Source organism: Neomonachus schauinslandi, chromosome 13 (genome assembly GCF_002201575.2).
Source record: "Neomonachus schauinslandi chromosome 13, ASM220157v2, whole genome shotgun sequence".
Taxonomy (NCBI): domain Eukaryota; kingdom Metazoa; phylum Chordata; class Mammalia; order Carnivora; family Phocidae; genus Neomonachus; species Neomonachus schauinslandi.
Window position 1 is genome coordinate 76709382 of NC_058415.1, and position 18117 is coordinate 76727498.

The window sequence follows — 18117 nt, forward strand, 5'->3', positions numbered from 1 at the left end:
ACTATGTGAATTTCAAAAAGCAACTCCACCACCAACTTCTGCCTTGATATATGACCTCAGTTTAATGTGCAGATCCTTGGTGTATCACAGGGTTTGGGATTTCACAGGATAAAGCTGGGGAACACAGGTAGGACCTCACTAGCTTAGAACACAGTGGTTTCGTTAATGTTTGGAACTCAGCCGGTTTAGTTCTTCCTGGCTCTCCTACTTACCTGGGCGTCCCTTTGGGCAAGTTACTGCAGCTTCCTGTGCCTTGTGATATCATCTGTAAAATGGGAATTACCACTGTACCTCCTACATAGGGTTTCTGAGAATCAAATGTAAAAAAGAGGTATATAGTATTTAGCCTGCTACCTGGAGTAAGTGTCTATAAATGACAATTTCTCATAGGGTTAGAGAGGTCATTTAAGGCAGGGAGAATGGCATGGAAAGGAACACAGAAGTGGAATATACAGATTTAGATGAGACAGAAGAGAGACGAGAGCTCTGCAATGGTCTTGAATGTCCTTTCCACAAGCCCAGAAACTTTTGAAGGCACTGGACAGCCACTAAAGCTCTGGAAGAAGAGGAGTGACGTCATTAGAACTATGTTCATAGGAACTAGAGACATGAGAGGCCAGAAGAAGAGAAGAGCTGTAGGCTACTGAGTGAATGTAAGGAAAAGGGAAGGGATTGGGATGCCAAGCAATGATAAGGGGGTTCATCCCATTGACAAAGTCATACAGATGACCAGAGGAAGAAAGAGGTGATGATGGTGATGATGAGGAGGAGGAGGAGGAGGAGAGAATGGGAAGAGGAGGAAGAGAAGGAGAAGGAAGGAAAGATCTACTTTTTATTGCATGCTGGGTGGGGCACTGTGCTAAGATATCATAACAATCCTATGAGAGAGGAGTGGCATGGAGAAGCAGAGCAACCTGCCCAAGGTGACATGATTAGTTAAGAGTAGAACCAACATTTGAATCCGGTTCTGTCTCATTGACAGTGCTTCTACACTTGACAGCGATACGACTCAGGCTATCGAAGAGCGACTCCAAAACCTGTTCTGGTATCCCAGCTTGGGGACGCCTTCCATGAGAACGTCCACCTCTCCTGCACTCTCCAAAGTGCCACCAGCTACAATGTAAAGGGCATCTACTGTGCTCGGGGCCCCTGTGAGGCATTTTCCATAGATTGTTGCCAGTCTTCTCAGCCACTCCGAAAGACGGATAGTCCATTCCCGCCTCAGATGAGGCAGCTGGGGCTCAGAGACACTCCACACCCAGGGGCACAGGTATGCCGTCTACAAGCCTCAGCTGAGATGACCGATCGGGGACACTGCGGCATGATTCTGGGAGTACAGGGCAGCAAGGGAAGGGGGCACAGCTCTTGCTGGTACCTTCAGAACCTGGGGACAGCCCGCTGACACCCTGGCAAGTGGTGCTGGGAGGGCCTACCTCGAGACTTGCTCCTCCGCTTCCGCTTCCCTGCCGAGGCCCTGCGCGGGGCTGGCTGCAGCTGACCGATCTCGATGGGCGTGTTAGCGCGGAAACTCTCCTTGAACTTCTGCATCAGGGACTCCACTGTCTCCTGCGTCGCCTCAGCTGCTGCTACAGGGTGGGCAATGGGGCTGAGGTCAGGGCTCGGCCCACCCCCAGCCCCTGGAGGACTGGGCCTGGCCACCCTGAGTCCCTAGAGCTCCCTCCCTGACCCATGAGGATACAGAAGCCACAGGTACCAGTATGTGTTGGCTTCCTCACTTATGCATTCAACACACACTATGTTCCAGGCAGTGCCCCAAGCCCGTGAGACAGGGTGGTGAAAAGTCAGACACAATCCATGATTCAAGGGATTCATAGCTTGGAAGGACACATACCCAGGCATTCCCAACACCGCAATACTTTGGTGATAGGAGAGTACAGAGTACCAGAGTAGCACCGAGAAGGGTCCTTTCACCCATCCAGGGAGTCAGGCAGGCTTCCTGGAGGAGGCACTATTTATACAGACACCTTAAGGATGAATAGGAATTAGCAAAGAGAGTAGAATCAGGGTACGGTTACTAAAGAGATTTGGGATAAGAAAGATTGCCTGGGTAGGAGGAGAACCATGTACAAAGATCCGAAGCCAGGAAGAGCATGATGCTTAAGCAACTGACAGGAGTTCAGTGTGGCTCCAAGGGAGCATGTGAAGACAAGGCCGGGCCAGAGAGGTAGATCACTGTCAATCGCATCGAGGAGTCTGGAATGCATGCTAATGGCGAAAGCTGTTCACTGAAAATTCACAGAAAACTGGCATGTTCAAAATAAGTCCCTCTGACAACAATTCCTAAGGAGAGTGTGGAGAATCCAACGCAGAGGCTATTGCAGTAGCCAGTCAGAGGCCATGGTGGCCTGAACCAGAACAGTGGCAGTGAAGGAAGATGGCAGTCTGTCAGTCAAACATTTGAGGAGTACTGTGACATGGAGACCACTGGGTACAATAGTCCAACATTACTGAAGGGAAACTGAGCACCTGGGAGTGGAACATACAGATTTAGGTGAGACAGCAGAGAGACAAGATCTCTGCAATGGCATACGACTCACTCCAAGCTAGCAAGTGGCAAAGTCAAGCCTTCTAACTCTGGCTCCAATGCTCCATTTTTATCAATACCCTCGATGGATTTGTTAGTAGCCTCATTCTTATAAAGTTTCAAAATTGAGACTGGTAGAAAGTTCCAGAGAATGCTAAGAGTGAGGTTAGAAGGGCAGAGAGAAAAAGGTGGAAGATAAAAGAGAAAAAAAAAAAAGCAGAAAAGCTCAAGAAGGAAGGAGAGGGGCAACATAAAAGGCAAGGAGAGGAAATGGGAAGGAAGCTAAGGAAACTGTCTAAATGGCCTCACTGCCTTTGTTCTGAGAAATTCCCAAAGAGAGTCCCAACTTTGAAATCTTCAAGCTCAGCCCTCCCTCCATCTATGTCTCTAGAGGCAAGGACGCTTCTTCAGTTTTGAGCTACCCGCTGTCTAAGGCCAGGAGATGGTATGTGCAAAAGATTGCTGTTTCTTTGAAGGGATTTCACCAGACTGGACAAGAAGGCTTCTGAACATCCCCACACCAATTTCTAAGGAGCTCCTGTTTTCCCGGGTAAGCTTTTTGGCTTAGACAGATGCATCTGGGGCATAGCTCATACCCAGGCAGCTGGTTTGGGCACTGGGCTCTGTGAGAAGCTCTGTCTTTGAGGACATAGGGGAAATCTATGCTTGCTCAGGAAAAGGCAATTGACAATACAAATGGACCACGTGGTGGCATTATAACTTCCTCACCTGCCTGTCTTGCTGTCTTCCTAGATATCTCCATTAGGTCTACTTAAAGGTGAACCGAGAAGAACAACCCAAACATGGGACACCTACTCCAAGCCTACCATGCACAGCCCTCCAGCAAGAGGCTACCATCCAATCCTGAGAAGCACTTCCACACCCAGTCCTGATGGTTTAAACCTAGAGATGAGCATGATTGGCCCCAAACTGTAAGAGTTGGACTATACTGTGGTCAAAAGTTTAGAGCAAGCCATAATCTGAAATCCTCCAAGGGAGGGGCCCATATAGGTTGCCAACATTCATGCCTTCATTCATCTTCCTGTTCGTTCATGCATCCATTCAACAGTGTTTTCAAAAAAACCGTAATGTATCTGTGACAAGTACAGGAGGTATTGTCTTAGCTTGGGCCGCCGAAACAAAACTCATAGATTGGGTGACTTAACAAAAATTTATGTTCTCACAGCTCTAAAGGCTGGAAGTTTTGAGATCAGGATGCCAGGATGGTTGGGTTCTAGTGAGGTCTCTCTCCTTGGCTTACAGACAGGCAGCTCATCGTGAGCGCACATAGTAGGGAGAGAGAACCCGAGGCAGGGAGGCAGAGACAGAGATAAAGAGAGAGGGAAAGAGAGAGATCTTCCTCTTTTTCTGACACCCAGTCCTATCTGATTAGGGCCCCACCTTCATGATCATATTTAATTTTAATTCCCTCTTAAAGATCCTATCTCCAGATACAGCCTGCTGTGGATAGACCTGTGTCCCTCCAAATTTCTTATGTTGAAGCCCTAACCCCCAATGTGACTATATTTGGAGATAGGGCTTTTAGTAGGTAATTAAAGTTAAATGAGGCCATAAAGGTGAGGTCCTCATCCAATAGGATCAGTGTCTTTATAAGAAGAGGAAGAAATCTCTCTCTCTCTCTCTCCTCTTGCTTTCCCCACGTACATGTATACGCTCAGAAAGGCCACGTGAGTACACAGTGAGAAGGCAGCCATCTTGCAAGCCAGACCCCAACTGTCTGGTGTCCTGGTCTTGGCCTCCTAGCCTCCAGAACTGTGAGAAAATAAATGTCTGTTGTTTAAGCCACCCTATCTACGCTATTTTGTTATGTCAGCCCAAGTAGACAAACAGTCATACTGAGGTTAAGGTTTCAATATATATCATGCGGTCCATAACAGAAAAGACAAACAACCCCCCCTGCAAAGTGCTCACCATATAGACAGGATGGACCAAGATTAATGAAATGATATACATATACATGTAAAAAACTTTAAGTGATGTACGGGGCGCCTGGGTGGCTTAGTCGTTAAGCGTCTGCCTTCGGCTCAGGTCGTGATCCCAGGACCCTGGGATCGAGCCCCACATCGGGCTCCCTGCTCCGCGGGGAAGCCTGCTTCTCCCTCTCCTACTCCCCCTGCTTGTGTTCCCTCTCTCGCTATGTCTCTCTCTGTCAAATAAATAAATAAAATCTTTAAAAAAAAAAAAAAAAAAACTTTAAGTGACGTATACCACAAAGGAGAGGAGAAAGAGGATCCAGAGGCTCTCTTAGTGGAATATGACCTAGTTTAGGAAAATCATGGAAATTTGCTTCAAGGAGTAGGTAGTGGGACTAAGGGCTGAAAAAAGTAGGAGTTAATCAGGTGATGAGGTAGTGGCGGGGGAGGGGCGAGGCGAAGAGAACACGAGAGGAGGGGAAGAATTCAAACAAAGCACCCTTTGAGGAGAAGGAATATGGAAGGAGCTGTACCACCACTCACTGGGACCGAAACACTGAAAGCAAGTGGCATGAGATCATGCTGAAGAGGTAGGAAGTCGTAACCCCAACCCCAACCCCAACCCCAACCGTTCTGGGCCTTATTAAGGACAGAACACGCTGACAATTTTAGACAGAAGAGAGGCTTGATCAGATTTTCATGTAGGGAAGATCGTTCCAGCAGCAGACAGCAGAATTCACTGGAGATGGACAGAAGTAGAAGTAAGAAGACCAGCCAGGAGGACGGGGCATTTGTGCAGAAGTCCACATACGAGATGATGATCCCTAGATAGGGAAGCAGAGGCAGAGATAGAGAAGTAGACAGTGGAGCAGAAAGAGCAGAGACAGAAACAGTGCAGACAGAGAAGTGGGCACATCTGAGAGTTATCTTGCAGGCACAACTCCCTCAGGAGGTGGTGGCTGACTGGAAAGTGCGGATGAGGGAGAGTGGCAGGTATGGAAGATGACTCCTGGCCTGGCTTCCACAGAGGCGTCATGAAGGCGCCTCTCAAGAAAGGGAGCTCTGGAAGAGAACACATTCCAGAGGACTGAAAACATGAGTTGGGTCTGAGATATGAATACCTGCTGTCTTCTGGATGTCTAAGGAGAGGTGTCGAGTAGACAGCAGGTTAGGTGGGTCTCACACTCACAAGAGAGAGCTAGACTCCTGTAGTCTCTGCACATGCGCTCCTTGGAAGAGGTACAGAAGCATGGTGTGTGGTGGTTAAGAACACGAGCTTCTGGCACAGTGTAGGCAATGGAACACATGTTCATTCCTGATCTGTACAGACTGTTCTCCATTTGCTCCCCATGATCCAGCCCCACCCCAGGCTCATTCCACCCCACTCTATGTCCTGGAGGCAGACCTTCTATGGACTACATCCCTGCTCCTTGTTACGTGGCTACCAGTTGGCTTTGCCCATTGGGATGCTCTGGTAGGATACAGGAGGAGAGGATTTGGACATAGGTCTTCCCTTGCTCCTTTCCTGTCTCTGCGCCTGATTCCTCAGAGTCTGGAACCCTTGGCAATCACAGCTTCTTCTGCCAGGGGTCCCTGTCCACAGATCCAGTCCTCAAAGCCTCCAGGAAAACCATTTCCTCTCCCTGCCCCTTTGGTTCTAAGAGTCAGTAGTGGCTTCCTGATATTTCTTGTCCCTGGTTCTTCAATACCCCCATGTTGATTCTCTTCACTCTGCCTATGCCCCTATAAATAATTGCTTCATTGACGCTCTCCTAAAAGGCCCATCTGAAGGTGCCTTCTTTGTCCAGCTGAGACCTCCACTGATCCACCATCCCTTTTTGTTGTGCCTCTAACATTCACTGATTCTAAAGATCAGCCTCTCCCCATCCTGCTATTTCTGCTTCCCTTTCTCCTAAACCAATGCAGACAGGACTGGCTGGGAGGACAGGAAGACGTGGAGAGAGAAGGTTTGCTCCTCTGAGCTGCAAGGGCTTCTGATCCCGGCTGTAACAAATCCCATCCATCTGTTTGGCTGCTCTCGCCTTGGCAGCAGTGCCAAGAGCCCAGACTTACAGGGGGAGTGCCTGTGCAAAGCCCCTCCATGGCCCACCTTGTTCCACCTCCTGCTCTCCCCTGCCCCCATCCCCATGATCCCTTTCGGGAGCTCTATCAATATCAATATATCAAGGTGTCCAAACAAGCCACACTACCTCCTGGTACCCGCTGAGCTCTGCCTCCCCAGAGCAGCAAAATGCTCACCCGTCGCCTGGATGAATGCAACAGATGGTGCCTGATCTGAGCATCGCAGCAGGCCCAGGAAAGGAGGGGGAGGTGGGGAAGCTGCCTCTTTCTACCATAGGAGAGACTGTCAGGTTTAATGGGTATGAACCACAGGGCCCAAGCAGAGGAGCCCCAGCCCCCACGACAGAGAGAGGGGAGGAGAGAAAAAGGGAGGGAGGAAGAGAGAAACAAGAGTGCAAAGGAAAAGTGTGGTCAGTAATAAAGGCAGGGGGCATGAAAGGAGGAGGCAGAGAAGAGTGGAAGGGAAGGAGAGAGCAGAAAAAGAATTCAGAGGGAAGGGGGGGAGTGGCAAGGACAGGAGAGGAGACAGAAAAGGCAGGAGAAGGGAAAGGAGAGGCGAAAGAGAGGGCAGATCTTGAGGGCCTTTGCAAAGACATTTGGTTCCCAGATACCAGGCAAGCTCCAGCCTGGTCCTCTGCCCTGAACGCCGTGTCTACCCTAGAGCCCAACAATTCCGCATTCAAACTCCCCCGACACACAGCCTGGGATGATCTACCACCGACACTTGCAGAAGTTCAGGTTCAGATTCCTGCACCACCTTCATCATCCTCTTTAATTTTTCTAGGCTCATCTAGCCTCTGTAGGGAGAAAATTCACCATCCTTGAATACCAACTCTTTGCTAGGCAAGGAGCCTGGTATCTCCTTACGGTTTCTCATTTATTGCTAACAGGCTTGAAAGGTAAGTACCATTAGCTGGTGTTTAGAAATGAGAAAACTGAGGCTCAGAGAAGTTAAGTCATCTCCTAAGGTCACACAGCTTAGAAATGGCAGAGCTGGGATGGGGACCCAGGTTACAGTAACACTGACAACCCTGGCTCCATCCAATGCACCACCCTATGCATCTTCTTTCTGGTTTGTTGGTGGATGGAAGTGGATAGTCCAGTCTTGAGGTTTGGAGGTTAGTTCTCAGGGCCTGGGAGGTGACTCCGACTGCCCCGCCCCTCTTAAATCATCCAGGCAAGGAGCCCCAGACAACGTGGCCCTGGCTGGAGCCAGGGGTTCACCTTGCCTGGAGACTGGCCAGCTATGCCAGAGGCATCTTGCTCAGTGTTGACGGTCAAGGCTGTCCAGCTTGGAGGTCCTAGGCTCAACTCGTGCCCCATTTTGTCCCAGCTTTGTCTCACTACAGAACTATGTTCAGAGAACCAAGCCACAGGTGGGTATTAACTAGCCACACTGACTAGTGCAAATAACAAAGCCAACTCAGGTTCCAATGTCAGCTCCGCCATTGTGAGACCTTGAGTCACTCCCTTCTCTTTTACAACACTCAGTTTATTTCTTTGTAAACATCTGCAGGGCTGAGGGAGGACTGAATGTAATTACGTACATAAGTTGTCTAACAGAGCTCCTAGAACATAGTGAGTGCTCAAGAAAGAGCACTCATTACCAAATTTCCTCTCGCTTACCCTTTGGCTTCATGATTGGTCAATCATTTCATTCATCCATCCATCCATCCATTCATGTGTTCATTCATTCATTTTGAAAGTCACCCGCATTATAAAATGTCCACTTTGAAAATTCTTTCAGAGAGTATATAGTTCCTCTTTTATTCGTATGTGAAAACAAAGGCACCAAGAAACAAAGTCATGACAGAAGTCCACAGAAGACCAAGATCCAGCCCTCAGGTCTCCTGTTTTACCATACTCTTCCCCAATTCCCCAAATTCTAAGATAATTTTAACCTCAGATCTAGTGATGTTTAATTTTATATATCAACTTGTCTAGGCCATGGTACAGAGATAGTTGGTCAAGCATTATTCTTTGTGTTTCTGTGAAGCTTTGTTTTGTTGTTGTTGCTTTGTTTTTTTAGATAAGATTAACATTTAACTTAGTAGACTTTGAGTAAGGCAGATAACCCTCTATAATGAGGGTGGGCTTCATCCAACTAGTTGAAGGCCTTAATAGAAAAAAGGGAAGAAGAATTCTGACAGCAAATCACCTCCAGACTTGAGCTGCAGCATTAAATGTTCCCTGCATCTCTAGCCTATCCGTCTTCCCTGAAGATTTGGAACTTGTCAGCCTCCAGAATCATAGGAGTCATTTCCTTAAAACAAACACACAAACAAATCTCTAGATAGATGCTGATAGAGACAGAAAGAGGTAGAGAGATAGAGAGCTAGAAAAAAAAAAAATATATATATATAATAAATATGTGATAGAGATATAGATACCTCCTATTGGTTCTGTTTCTCTGGACAACCCTGACTAATACAGACCTCAGTCTGTGTCCCAGGCTTTGGACTGAGCACACTTAGATGCCAGGATTGTGGGGACAGTAATAAGAAGATATCCCAGTCCTAAAGCACATACCAGCTGGGAAGACCTGGTATAAAAGCAAAGAACCATCACATTTGGAAGTTGTGAGAATCTAGTCACCGAATCCAACACTGCATCTCATATAAGGAGCCACCTCTTCACGAAAAGAAAAAAAAAAGAAAATAGTCAGTATTCCGCAGCCAGAGGACAATACTCCACGAGTAGAACACATTTAAAACAAAACCCATATACACATTTTTTAAAATGGCCTCCTCTTCCCAGTTCTCAGGGTTAAAAAGTTGATGGATAGAATTTTCTCACTTTTTAGTGTTTTTATTTTTTTCTTTTTCCCCTCCCACACATTTTCTTAAACCTTTGATGCCTGCTATAGCTTATCTTCAAGCAAGCGCCTACAGGCAAGACAAATGAACAAACAGCAGCAAGTATAAATTGGAAAACTTGGGAACAGCCTTTTCTTACAAACATGATCTTGGGCCTGTCAGCTAACACTGCAGACTTGGAGGGTGGTCATAATTTCTGCTGGAGAACTGTATCAAGCTGGAATGATGGAATTAAATTAGTGATAATTTGCCTCTGCTCTCTTCAAAACACAATACCTTCCAGGTTCACTGGTGCTGGTTCCACAGTCCCTAGCCAGGACACAGATGGTCTCGAAGATTCTTTTCAGGTCCGTGGCCCTGTAGTTCTAAATGTAAATGAAACTGCTTTCAATAAGATGAATGCAGTAACCACAAGAACTGCACTCTCGACTTCACAGGGCCTTCTTATCTCTCAAGAATGCTATCCTTACAATCTCCTATTTTTATAGAGCCCAGAAAGGCACAAAGGAGATTTCCAGAGTTTGGGCTCAAGTTGAAACAGCAGGCCAACAAGTCCTGTGCAGGAGAGAAAGGGTCAAGTAACTGGACAGGTAGGGTCTGAGCCTTTTTGGTCTCTTGATTAGCACCTGGATAGCAAGGCATGGCTATGGAAAGGCTTTGGAATCAGCTGCAGTTTGGAATGTTAAGCCCTGTTTCTTACCAGCTGTGAGATGTGGGCAAGCCACTTAACCACTCAAAGTCTCAGCTTTCCTGAGTGTTAAGCTGAGGTTTGCAATTCCAAATTCATAAAGCTGTTTTTGGATTAAATGAGATGCTAAAATGCTTATCGTGGTGCCTGATGCAGAGTAAGCATTTAAGAAATGAGAGTTAATACTGTTATTTTTACAGCCAAAAAGATCTTAAACCATCAGTCATAGCGAATCCAGATCTTCTGCCCAAACCTGCGGGGCATAGACAAGTCCAGAATCTGTTGGGACTCACAGACACTAGCCAGATTCCTCTCCCAGAGTCATCCTTTCTGTAACTGCACAGGAAGGCCAAGCATATGGCTCTGCACTCCCTGGGATTCTACTATTGGAATTCTGCAGCCAACACCAGTCCTGAGTGCTGTATCCAGACGTGGGCACTGGAGACACAGGGATGAAATGTACATTGTCCCTTCTTTCAAGCATGATGCTCTTTAGTGGAAGAGACAGGTAAACATAATGAAAAGAGTGTGTGCTAAATGCCCAGAGAAGTGTGACAAGAAAACTGAGAATGTGCCCTCCAATTCCTTTTGCAAGTGGAAAGGCTCTGGAAAATTCCTGGAGATGCCAACTCATCCAAGCCTTAAAGAATGCAGAACCAGGTAAAGGGGACTATATAAATTGCATAAGACTGTTGAATCACAGACCTGTACCTCTGAAACAAATAATACATTATATGTTAAAAAAAGAAGAAGATAGCAGGAGGGGAAGAATGAAGAGGGGGAAATCGGAGGGAGAGACGAACCATGAGATACTATGGACTCGGAGAAACAAACTGAGGGTTCTAGAGGGGAGGGGGTTGGGAGGATGGGTTAGCCTGGTGATGGGTATTAAAGAGGGCACATTCTGCATGGAGCACTAGGTGTTATACACAAACAATGAATCATGGAACACTACATCAAAAACTAATGATGTAATGTATGGTGATTAACATAACATAATAAAATAAAAAAATAAAAATGATTAAGATGGTAAGAAAGAAAGAAAGAAAGAAAGAAAGAAAGGGGACTATATAAAGAGTGCCACCCGCAGGTGACAGAGACAGGATTGTAGAGAAATCCCCACACAGTTTGGTTTTTCTAGAGATTCAAGTGAGAGATGATTTCATTACCAAGAAAAGCCATCTTCAACTAGGAAGAAGGGTGGCTCTTGCTACGCACTTCTACCTCCTTTGCTAAACCGTCGTTCAAAGAGCGCCCCCCCTACTTTGAGAGCCTTGCCCTCTGGCCCCACAACCCTTCCCAGTGCCCAGCCCTGCTATCTCTGATGCTCTGGGTACAGGATGTGCCTGCAGCATAGGACTCCTGCAGACTTGGGTTTCACCTTGATTCCCTCACTGATGCACTCCGTGGCTTTAGGTGCTGGGTATGTTTCTTCATGGCCCTAAGCCCCAGGTCTTCACCTGTAAAACCCTGAGCATAAATCTCCCTCAAGAAGTGTGGGGTTTTGTGGGTTTTTTTCTGATTAAAATTCAATGCAATTATATGTGCAAAGTGCTTAGCTCAGTACCCAAAACGGATTAAGCACTCAACGAAGTATAGCCTTTATTATCATTATTGTTAGCCAGCTTAAGTGAGATAAGCTTGCAGAGGGCCTTGCACCCAGTCAAAGCTTAATGAATGCTGCATTCTTCCCTTTCCTTTTGGGTAACTCATTGCCTTTGACTAAGGACTATGGACTCGAACTCCCTGTTGTCCTCTCATGTATAAAGTTTACTGTCATGGCTGGCTCCTGTGAAGTCCAGGTGTTCTGTCTCCACTCTACTTCAGCCAATTTCCATGGTTACCCCATGCATGTAGCCAAAACCTGGGACCTGGATACAGCTGCAACATTAATCCTGGATCCAGAACTTCTGCTCATGACCCTCTGTCTACCCTCATGCCTTGCTCTGTCATGCTCATCAAGTTTATGCTCTGACCTCCAAGGGATTCCTAGGTCTCAAATATATATGCGTGTTGCTGATGAAGACCTAGATCCATCATCATGAGCCAGAGGAAGCTGTTTTCTGGCAGCAAGAAGGGGAGATGTCCACCCTCTTACCCCTACTCCCTTGCTCCTCAGAAATTTAACCTTTCCATGGTTTCACTTTTTCCCCCAGTTTAGCTTAGACCTCTCTGGTTGATCTGTGACCAAGGTTCACTTAAATTTCCATTCTAATTTGTCAAGGACATCTCATTAGTCTTGTAATCATAACAGCAGTAATAATAACACTTACCATTTACAGAGTGTTTATAATGTGATAGGTATTAAGGTAAACAGTTATGATTGAATATAATTCTCATAATGACTGTCATGCATGGAATAATTAGCCTCATTTCTTTGCCCCATCCCCCCACCTATACCTCTTCGTAGATGGAACGTACTTCATTGCACCTTGATTTTCTCTTGGCTGTGTGACTTGTTTTGGCCAATGGTATGTGGGTGAAAGTCAGCATATGTCAGTTACAAGCATAGGCTTCAAGGGGTACCACATTCTTCTGCTCACACATTTATACCTGCCACCACCATGAGGAGGACCTGTCTCAGCTAGCCTGTTGGTGTAGGCAGGATGAATGACACATGGCAGATTCATAGCTCTGCAGCACGGAGCAGTCATCCTACTCTTATAGCCTTGGGCACCAACCCCTGCCAATCTGTAGATGATGAGCAAACCCATTGAAGATGAGCATAACACTTCATATAATCCTCGCACACATGACAAATTGATGTTTATTACTGGATGCCACTGAGATTTTGTAGCTGTTTGTTATGTAGCACTATTGTAGCAATGATTGACTCGTATACAACCTGTCAAGATGCATATTATTATTTCCATCTTACAAATGGGTAAATGAGGCACACCAAGATTAATTAATTTTTCAAGTGTCGTATAACCTATGAATAGCAGAGTTGGACAAATATCTTCAAATACTACTCCATGGACTGTTTTGGAGTGTGACCAATAAACATGATTTAATGAACTGACTTGCATATTGGAGTAGATGAAAGTAACCCCGCTTAGCCAGCTTCCCTTTGATCCACATTAATGAAAATTATGAAGAATATCCCACAAATAACAATGACCTGAAACTGAGGTGTCCCTCTTCAGTGGCATAAAAAGTATTAACACATCCATTCAGAGCTTGCAGGGCTGGGCTAAGCTTGGTGAATGAGTGAACAAATGTTTCAAGGTGTGTATGACTGGCCATGAATGAGGGGTATGAGAAATACACATTGTGACTTAAGTCCATTACCAAGCCATGCTATGGTGGGAGAAGGGGTTTACCAGAGAGCAGAATATGGAATTTGTACAATCTTACTACTTCAACTGGCAGATTTTCCACCCATCTTCCTTTAAACTAAGGGCATATCTTCCCAGTACAAAAGGGTGGTTATAAATTTAAACACATGTAAGTCAACTATAGCAAATGACAGGGATTTTGCAGTGAAATTAATGCAGCTGCATTATAAATATGTCCTATTTCTCAATATTAAACTTTTAAAAATAGACTGGCTAAATATATAGGCAGTAATGGATTGAGGCTGAGTTGGCGTTACTATAAGGCTGGGGATTTTCCATTTAATGACTTATAATTTCAATTTCCCATTCCTACATGACAGTGAGAGCAGGCTTGCTTTATTATTCATGATTACATGCCACCACTACACAAAAACGGATGGAGAAACCATTGAGAGCAACATCAGTGGGTGGTGGGGGAGAGCAGAGAATCCCGAATTGAAAACTCAGCAGATCTGGGAGAAGACCCCATCATGAGTTCCAGCTCAGCTGTTGTGTGACTTTGGACACCTCACCAAGCCTTTCTGAGCCTCAGGAAATACAAATTTCTGTGAGATGTGCGTCAAAGCATTTGACAAACTGGGTTACTATGAAGTTTGCAATATTGTCACTTTGCTATAGCTTAGTAGAGACTGGGCTTCTAAATTCTGTTTTTCACATCCTTAATCATAGTGCCAGTGTCCATACAAAGAAGTGAGACAAAGCCACATGGTAGAAACACTGTGCAAAATTATCTTATTACACTGAGGTTTAAATCCTGGACCTGCCGATTAGCATATGTTCACCATGGAGTATAGTGGACCCTGCCTCTCTGGTCCTCAGGTGTTCTTCATTTACTAAATGGAGAGGAGGAAAGGTTTACATAAGCACATTCGTGATACCACTGCTTCGTATTTTTTTTTTTAAGATTTTTATTTATTTATTTGAGACAGAAAGAATGAGAGAGAGAGAGCACATGAGAGCGGGGAGGGTCAGAGGAGAAGCAGGCTCCCCGCCGAGCAGGGAGCCCGATGCGGGACTTGATCCTGGGACTCCAGGATCATGACCTGAGCCGAAGGCAGTCGCTTAACCAACTGAGCCACCCAGGCGCCCACCACTGCTTCGTATTGGTTGACTTGCTGAGTGTTTACACTATGCTAGACACCATGACCTCATATCCCACTCACCACGAGTTTGGGAAATGGGTGACGTTAGTATCACCCTATGGGAACACAGCTTGACCTGGAGCTCAGGCTGGTCTGAGGCCTGTGGTTTTAACCACTGCTGAAATGATGCAGATAGTAGGAGGAACGAAAGAAGGATGCAGAGGGAGCAGAAAAGGGACAGGCTGTGGCATGTTGGGGCTGTCCCAAGTTCCCGTGGGGGCTACTGTGTAGATATGGGGTTACACATGTATCTGAGGAATTCGTTTTGTTCCATGGCTAGATAATCCTGAATTATCTTCTTCTTCCCTTAGTCAGTCCCAGTTAAACTAGCTCAGCTAAGTATTATGGATACCTCTTTTTTTTTCTCTCCAACCTTTTCCCAGGAAGCAGCCAAAAACTAAGCTAAGACAGTTGAAAGAACTGGAAATGATGTCTTTAGCGGAGCAGAACAAATTCCTCCTCTGATGTTTTTGGTGAAATAATAGAGATCCATCCTAGGGAGCCATTTGCACGGGGAGCCTGCGTGCACGGGCGGATGGGTCTTGAGGAATGCTCTCACTTTGCTGGATGTGCACAATGAGGTAGAGAAATGTGATAAAAGAAAGACAGAGAGAGAGAGAGACAGTGAGGCTGTGATCGAAAATCAAACCAAGCTCATGTAGTAGCAACACTGAGGGTTCTGAGAGCCCTGGGAGGAATCTCATGCTCCTGCCACTGTTCTGATGAGGAGTATTCGGAGATTACAAACCACAAGTGCCACCTCTCTCCTCTTGAGTGTCTGCCTCTTCTTCCTCACCTTTTAGCTCTTATCAGTCACCTCCTGATTTCAACCTCCAGAAGTTGGACCCAAAAGCCTGGGTTAGACAGAAGTGTCCAGGTAGGGTTATTTGGAGTCCTCACCAAAAATGTACATTTTAATTTTTTTATTTTTTTTAAAGATTTGATTTATTTATTTGACAGAGAGAGTGGGAGAGGGAGAAGCAGGTTCCCAGCAGGGAGCCCGATGTGGGGCTAGATTCCAGGACCCTGGGATCATGACCTGAGCCAAAGGCAGACATTTAACCAACTGAGCCACCCAGGCACCCTCAAAATTGTACATTTTATAAACACACATTCAGCCAGGTGTTCTTCCTTCCTCTCCTTACTTATGTCATTTCCATTCAATAATTTGGGCATCAGAGATCTCAGTGCGAGTTAACAGTAAGGCAACCACTAAGAAAGCAACACGAATAGAAACATAAAGTCTTAGAACCCGAAGGCGACAGCTCCACCATGCATTGCTCAGACCACGCCTAGAGGACTGTGTTGAGATCTGAATGTCATGTGAAAAATATAATTAGCAAAGCAGAACAGGCCAGATATGAAAAGCTAGTCTGATATGAAGGCTTGGAATGGTATCATGAGGAACAATAAGAGAGTAGAGAGCAAAAAAGTTAGCTGCCTTCAATTATTTGAAGGGCTGCAGTACTGGTAGTGCTTAGAAGCACTTACTTAGTACTGTAGCTAAGTCCCAGGCACCATGATGCATGCTTTACATATTACAATTACAAGAGCTATTTTTTCTAAGTGCTTAACTGGGCTAACGCACCTGCCAAAGTGTCCAAGATATAATTTCACATAATTTTCAATAATGCTATGAAGCAAATTCTATTTATATCTCCTTTTTACGGATGGGACCGTAAAAAGAACCTGACCCTGAGACAGTTCAGGTTCTTGACGAAGGCAAGGTTTCTCCGCCTCAGCATTGCTCACATTTGAGACTGGATAATGCCTTGTTGTAAGGACTGCCCTATGTATTGTAGGATGTTCAGCAGCATCCCTGGCCTCTGCCAGTTAGATGCTACTAGTCCCTTCTTCAAGTTTTTTTTTTTTTTAAAGATTTTATTTATTTATTTGACAGAGAGAGACATAGCGAGAGCAGCAACACAAGCAGGGGGAGTGGGAGAGAAAGAAGCAGGCTTCCCGCAGAGCAGGGAGCCCGATGTGGGACTCGATTCCAGGACCCTGGGATCATGACCTGAGCCGAAGGCAGACGCTTAAAGACTGAGCCACCCAGGCGCCCCCCTTCTTCAAGTTGTGACAACCAAAAGTGTCTCCAGATATTGCCCAATATCCCCGGAGGGGCAAAATCACCCCTGGTTGAGAACGACTGCCCCAAGGTAACCGAGGTGGTAAGTGGGAGGGCTGGGATTCAAATTTAGATATGTCTGGTTCTAAGATCCATAATCTTAAGAATAGCAGTATCAATAACAACTGTAATAACAATAGTTATTATCTTAGAGGAGTCCACCATATGGCAGAATTTTCTAACTATGGAAAAAAAGGAGCTGGTGGAGGTGGCAAGTCCTCTGAAACTGGAATTAGACAGAGGTGCCACATTCCAAAGACAACATAGAAGAGATCCAAATATCAAATAACAGTGAATTAAAAGACCAGACCAATGATAACCCTAAAAGTCCAGTATTCTGTAAATTTAAAACATGAGTTTCTAATTTTTATTCTCAACCCTTTTCAATAATTATGGAGGAAGAAAAAAAAAATCTTAATTTGAATTATCTTCCCCTTAGCAGACACTCAAAGAAATTCACCTTGCTCTCATGGGTACAAGATCAAGAAGATACCCCTCGCAACTCCCTGTCTTCATCCCTCCAACACACACACATAGGCATGAACCCTCTCGTCCATGCATCTGGGCTCAGAATCAATTGATCCTTTGTCTGGTTCTAGGTAGAAGATAACTAAGATACAAGAGCAAGTCATCAGCTGTGTAGCAGAATGGCAAGTCTCCACCTGTTTATAGTAAATTAATGATGCCCAAGCAAGGACGACATCAACAGGAAGGAAGCCCATTAACCTCCTGCCTGCCTCTCTTCATGGTCAGAGCATCCACTCTTGAGCAGTATTTTAATGCAGAGGAGGAAAATGGAGGGGAGACACACACATCTCTAGCAATTACAGGTGGGAATGAAAAAAGACACATGGATTCAGGTGAGTGAGAAATCTGCTGGAAGTCATTCATCCAGGTGAAATTTCAGAGTCAGTCCTCAAAAAAGCCTGATGACGCAGTAAATTACACCAAGATGTAGTTAAATTAAGGGTGAGCTGGATTTGCCTAACATAAAAAAGAGTTCCTCAATTAACTCATGACTCAAGCACCTATTGAAAAAAAAAAAGACAAGAGGAAGATATGGAGCTCCCATGTCCACAAAGCCAAGTGAAGAAAGAAGTCCATCTGTCTGGTTGACTTCAGCATTCACCTGCAAAGCACTGGGACTAAAGCAACACTCTGAGGCAGGGTGTGGTATATCAAACAAGGATGAGAGAGTTTTCCAAAGTGGCATATACAAAGATGCAGAAGTTCAAAGTCATCTTCTGTTCAAAAAATGACAAGTCATTTATAATGACTGGAATTCAGCATTCCTGGAGGGACAATGCTGCAGGTGAGTTGAGAACAGGGTTGTGGACACATCAGGGAGAAACTTTCATGTCAAGCTAAGCACTTGAACTTCAGTCTGTATAATAGGAAAGACTACACATATATGTATTATGAGATACATGGATACATAGGAAGA

The 18117-nt window shown here is 45.4% G+C and overlaps 1 protein-coding gene across 3 annotated transcripts in view; it reads right to left on the reverse strand.

Annotated features, from left to right (window-relative positions):
- Positions 1 to 18117, reverse strand: part of ASTN2 (astrotactin 2) — an 865697-nt gene that overhangs the window by 601469 nt on the left and 246111 nt on the right. For 2 of the 3 annotated variants that reach the window (XM_021691759.1, XM_021691761.2), the window contains exon 4: positions 1434 to 1586. The exons of the other annotated variant lie outside the window; for it this stretch is intronic. In XM_021691759.1, the coding sequence (XP_021547434.1) occupies positions 1434 to 1586 (153 nt within the window). The remainder of the gene's footprint in view (positions 1 to 1433; positions 1587 to 18117) is intronic. 3 annotated transcript variants of the gene reach the window in all.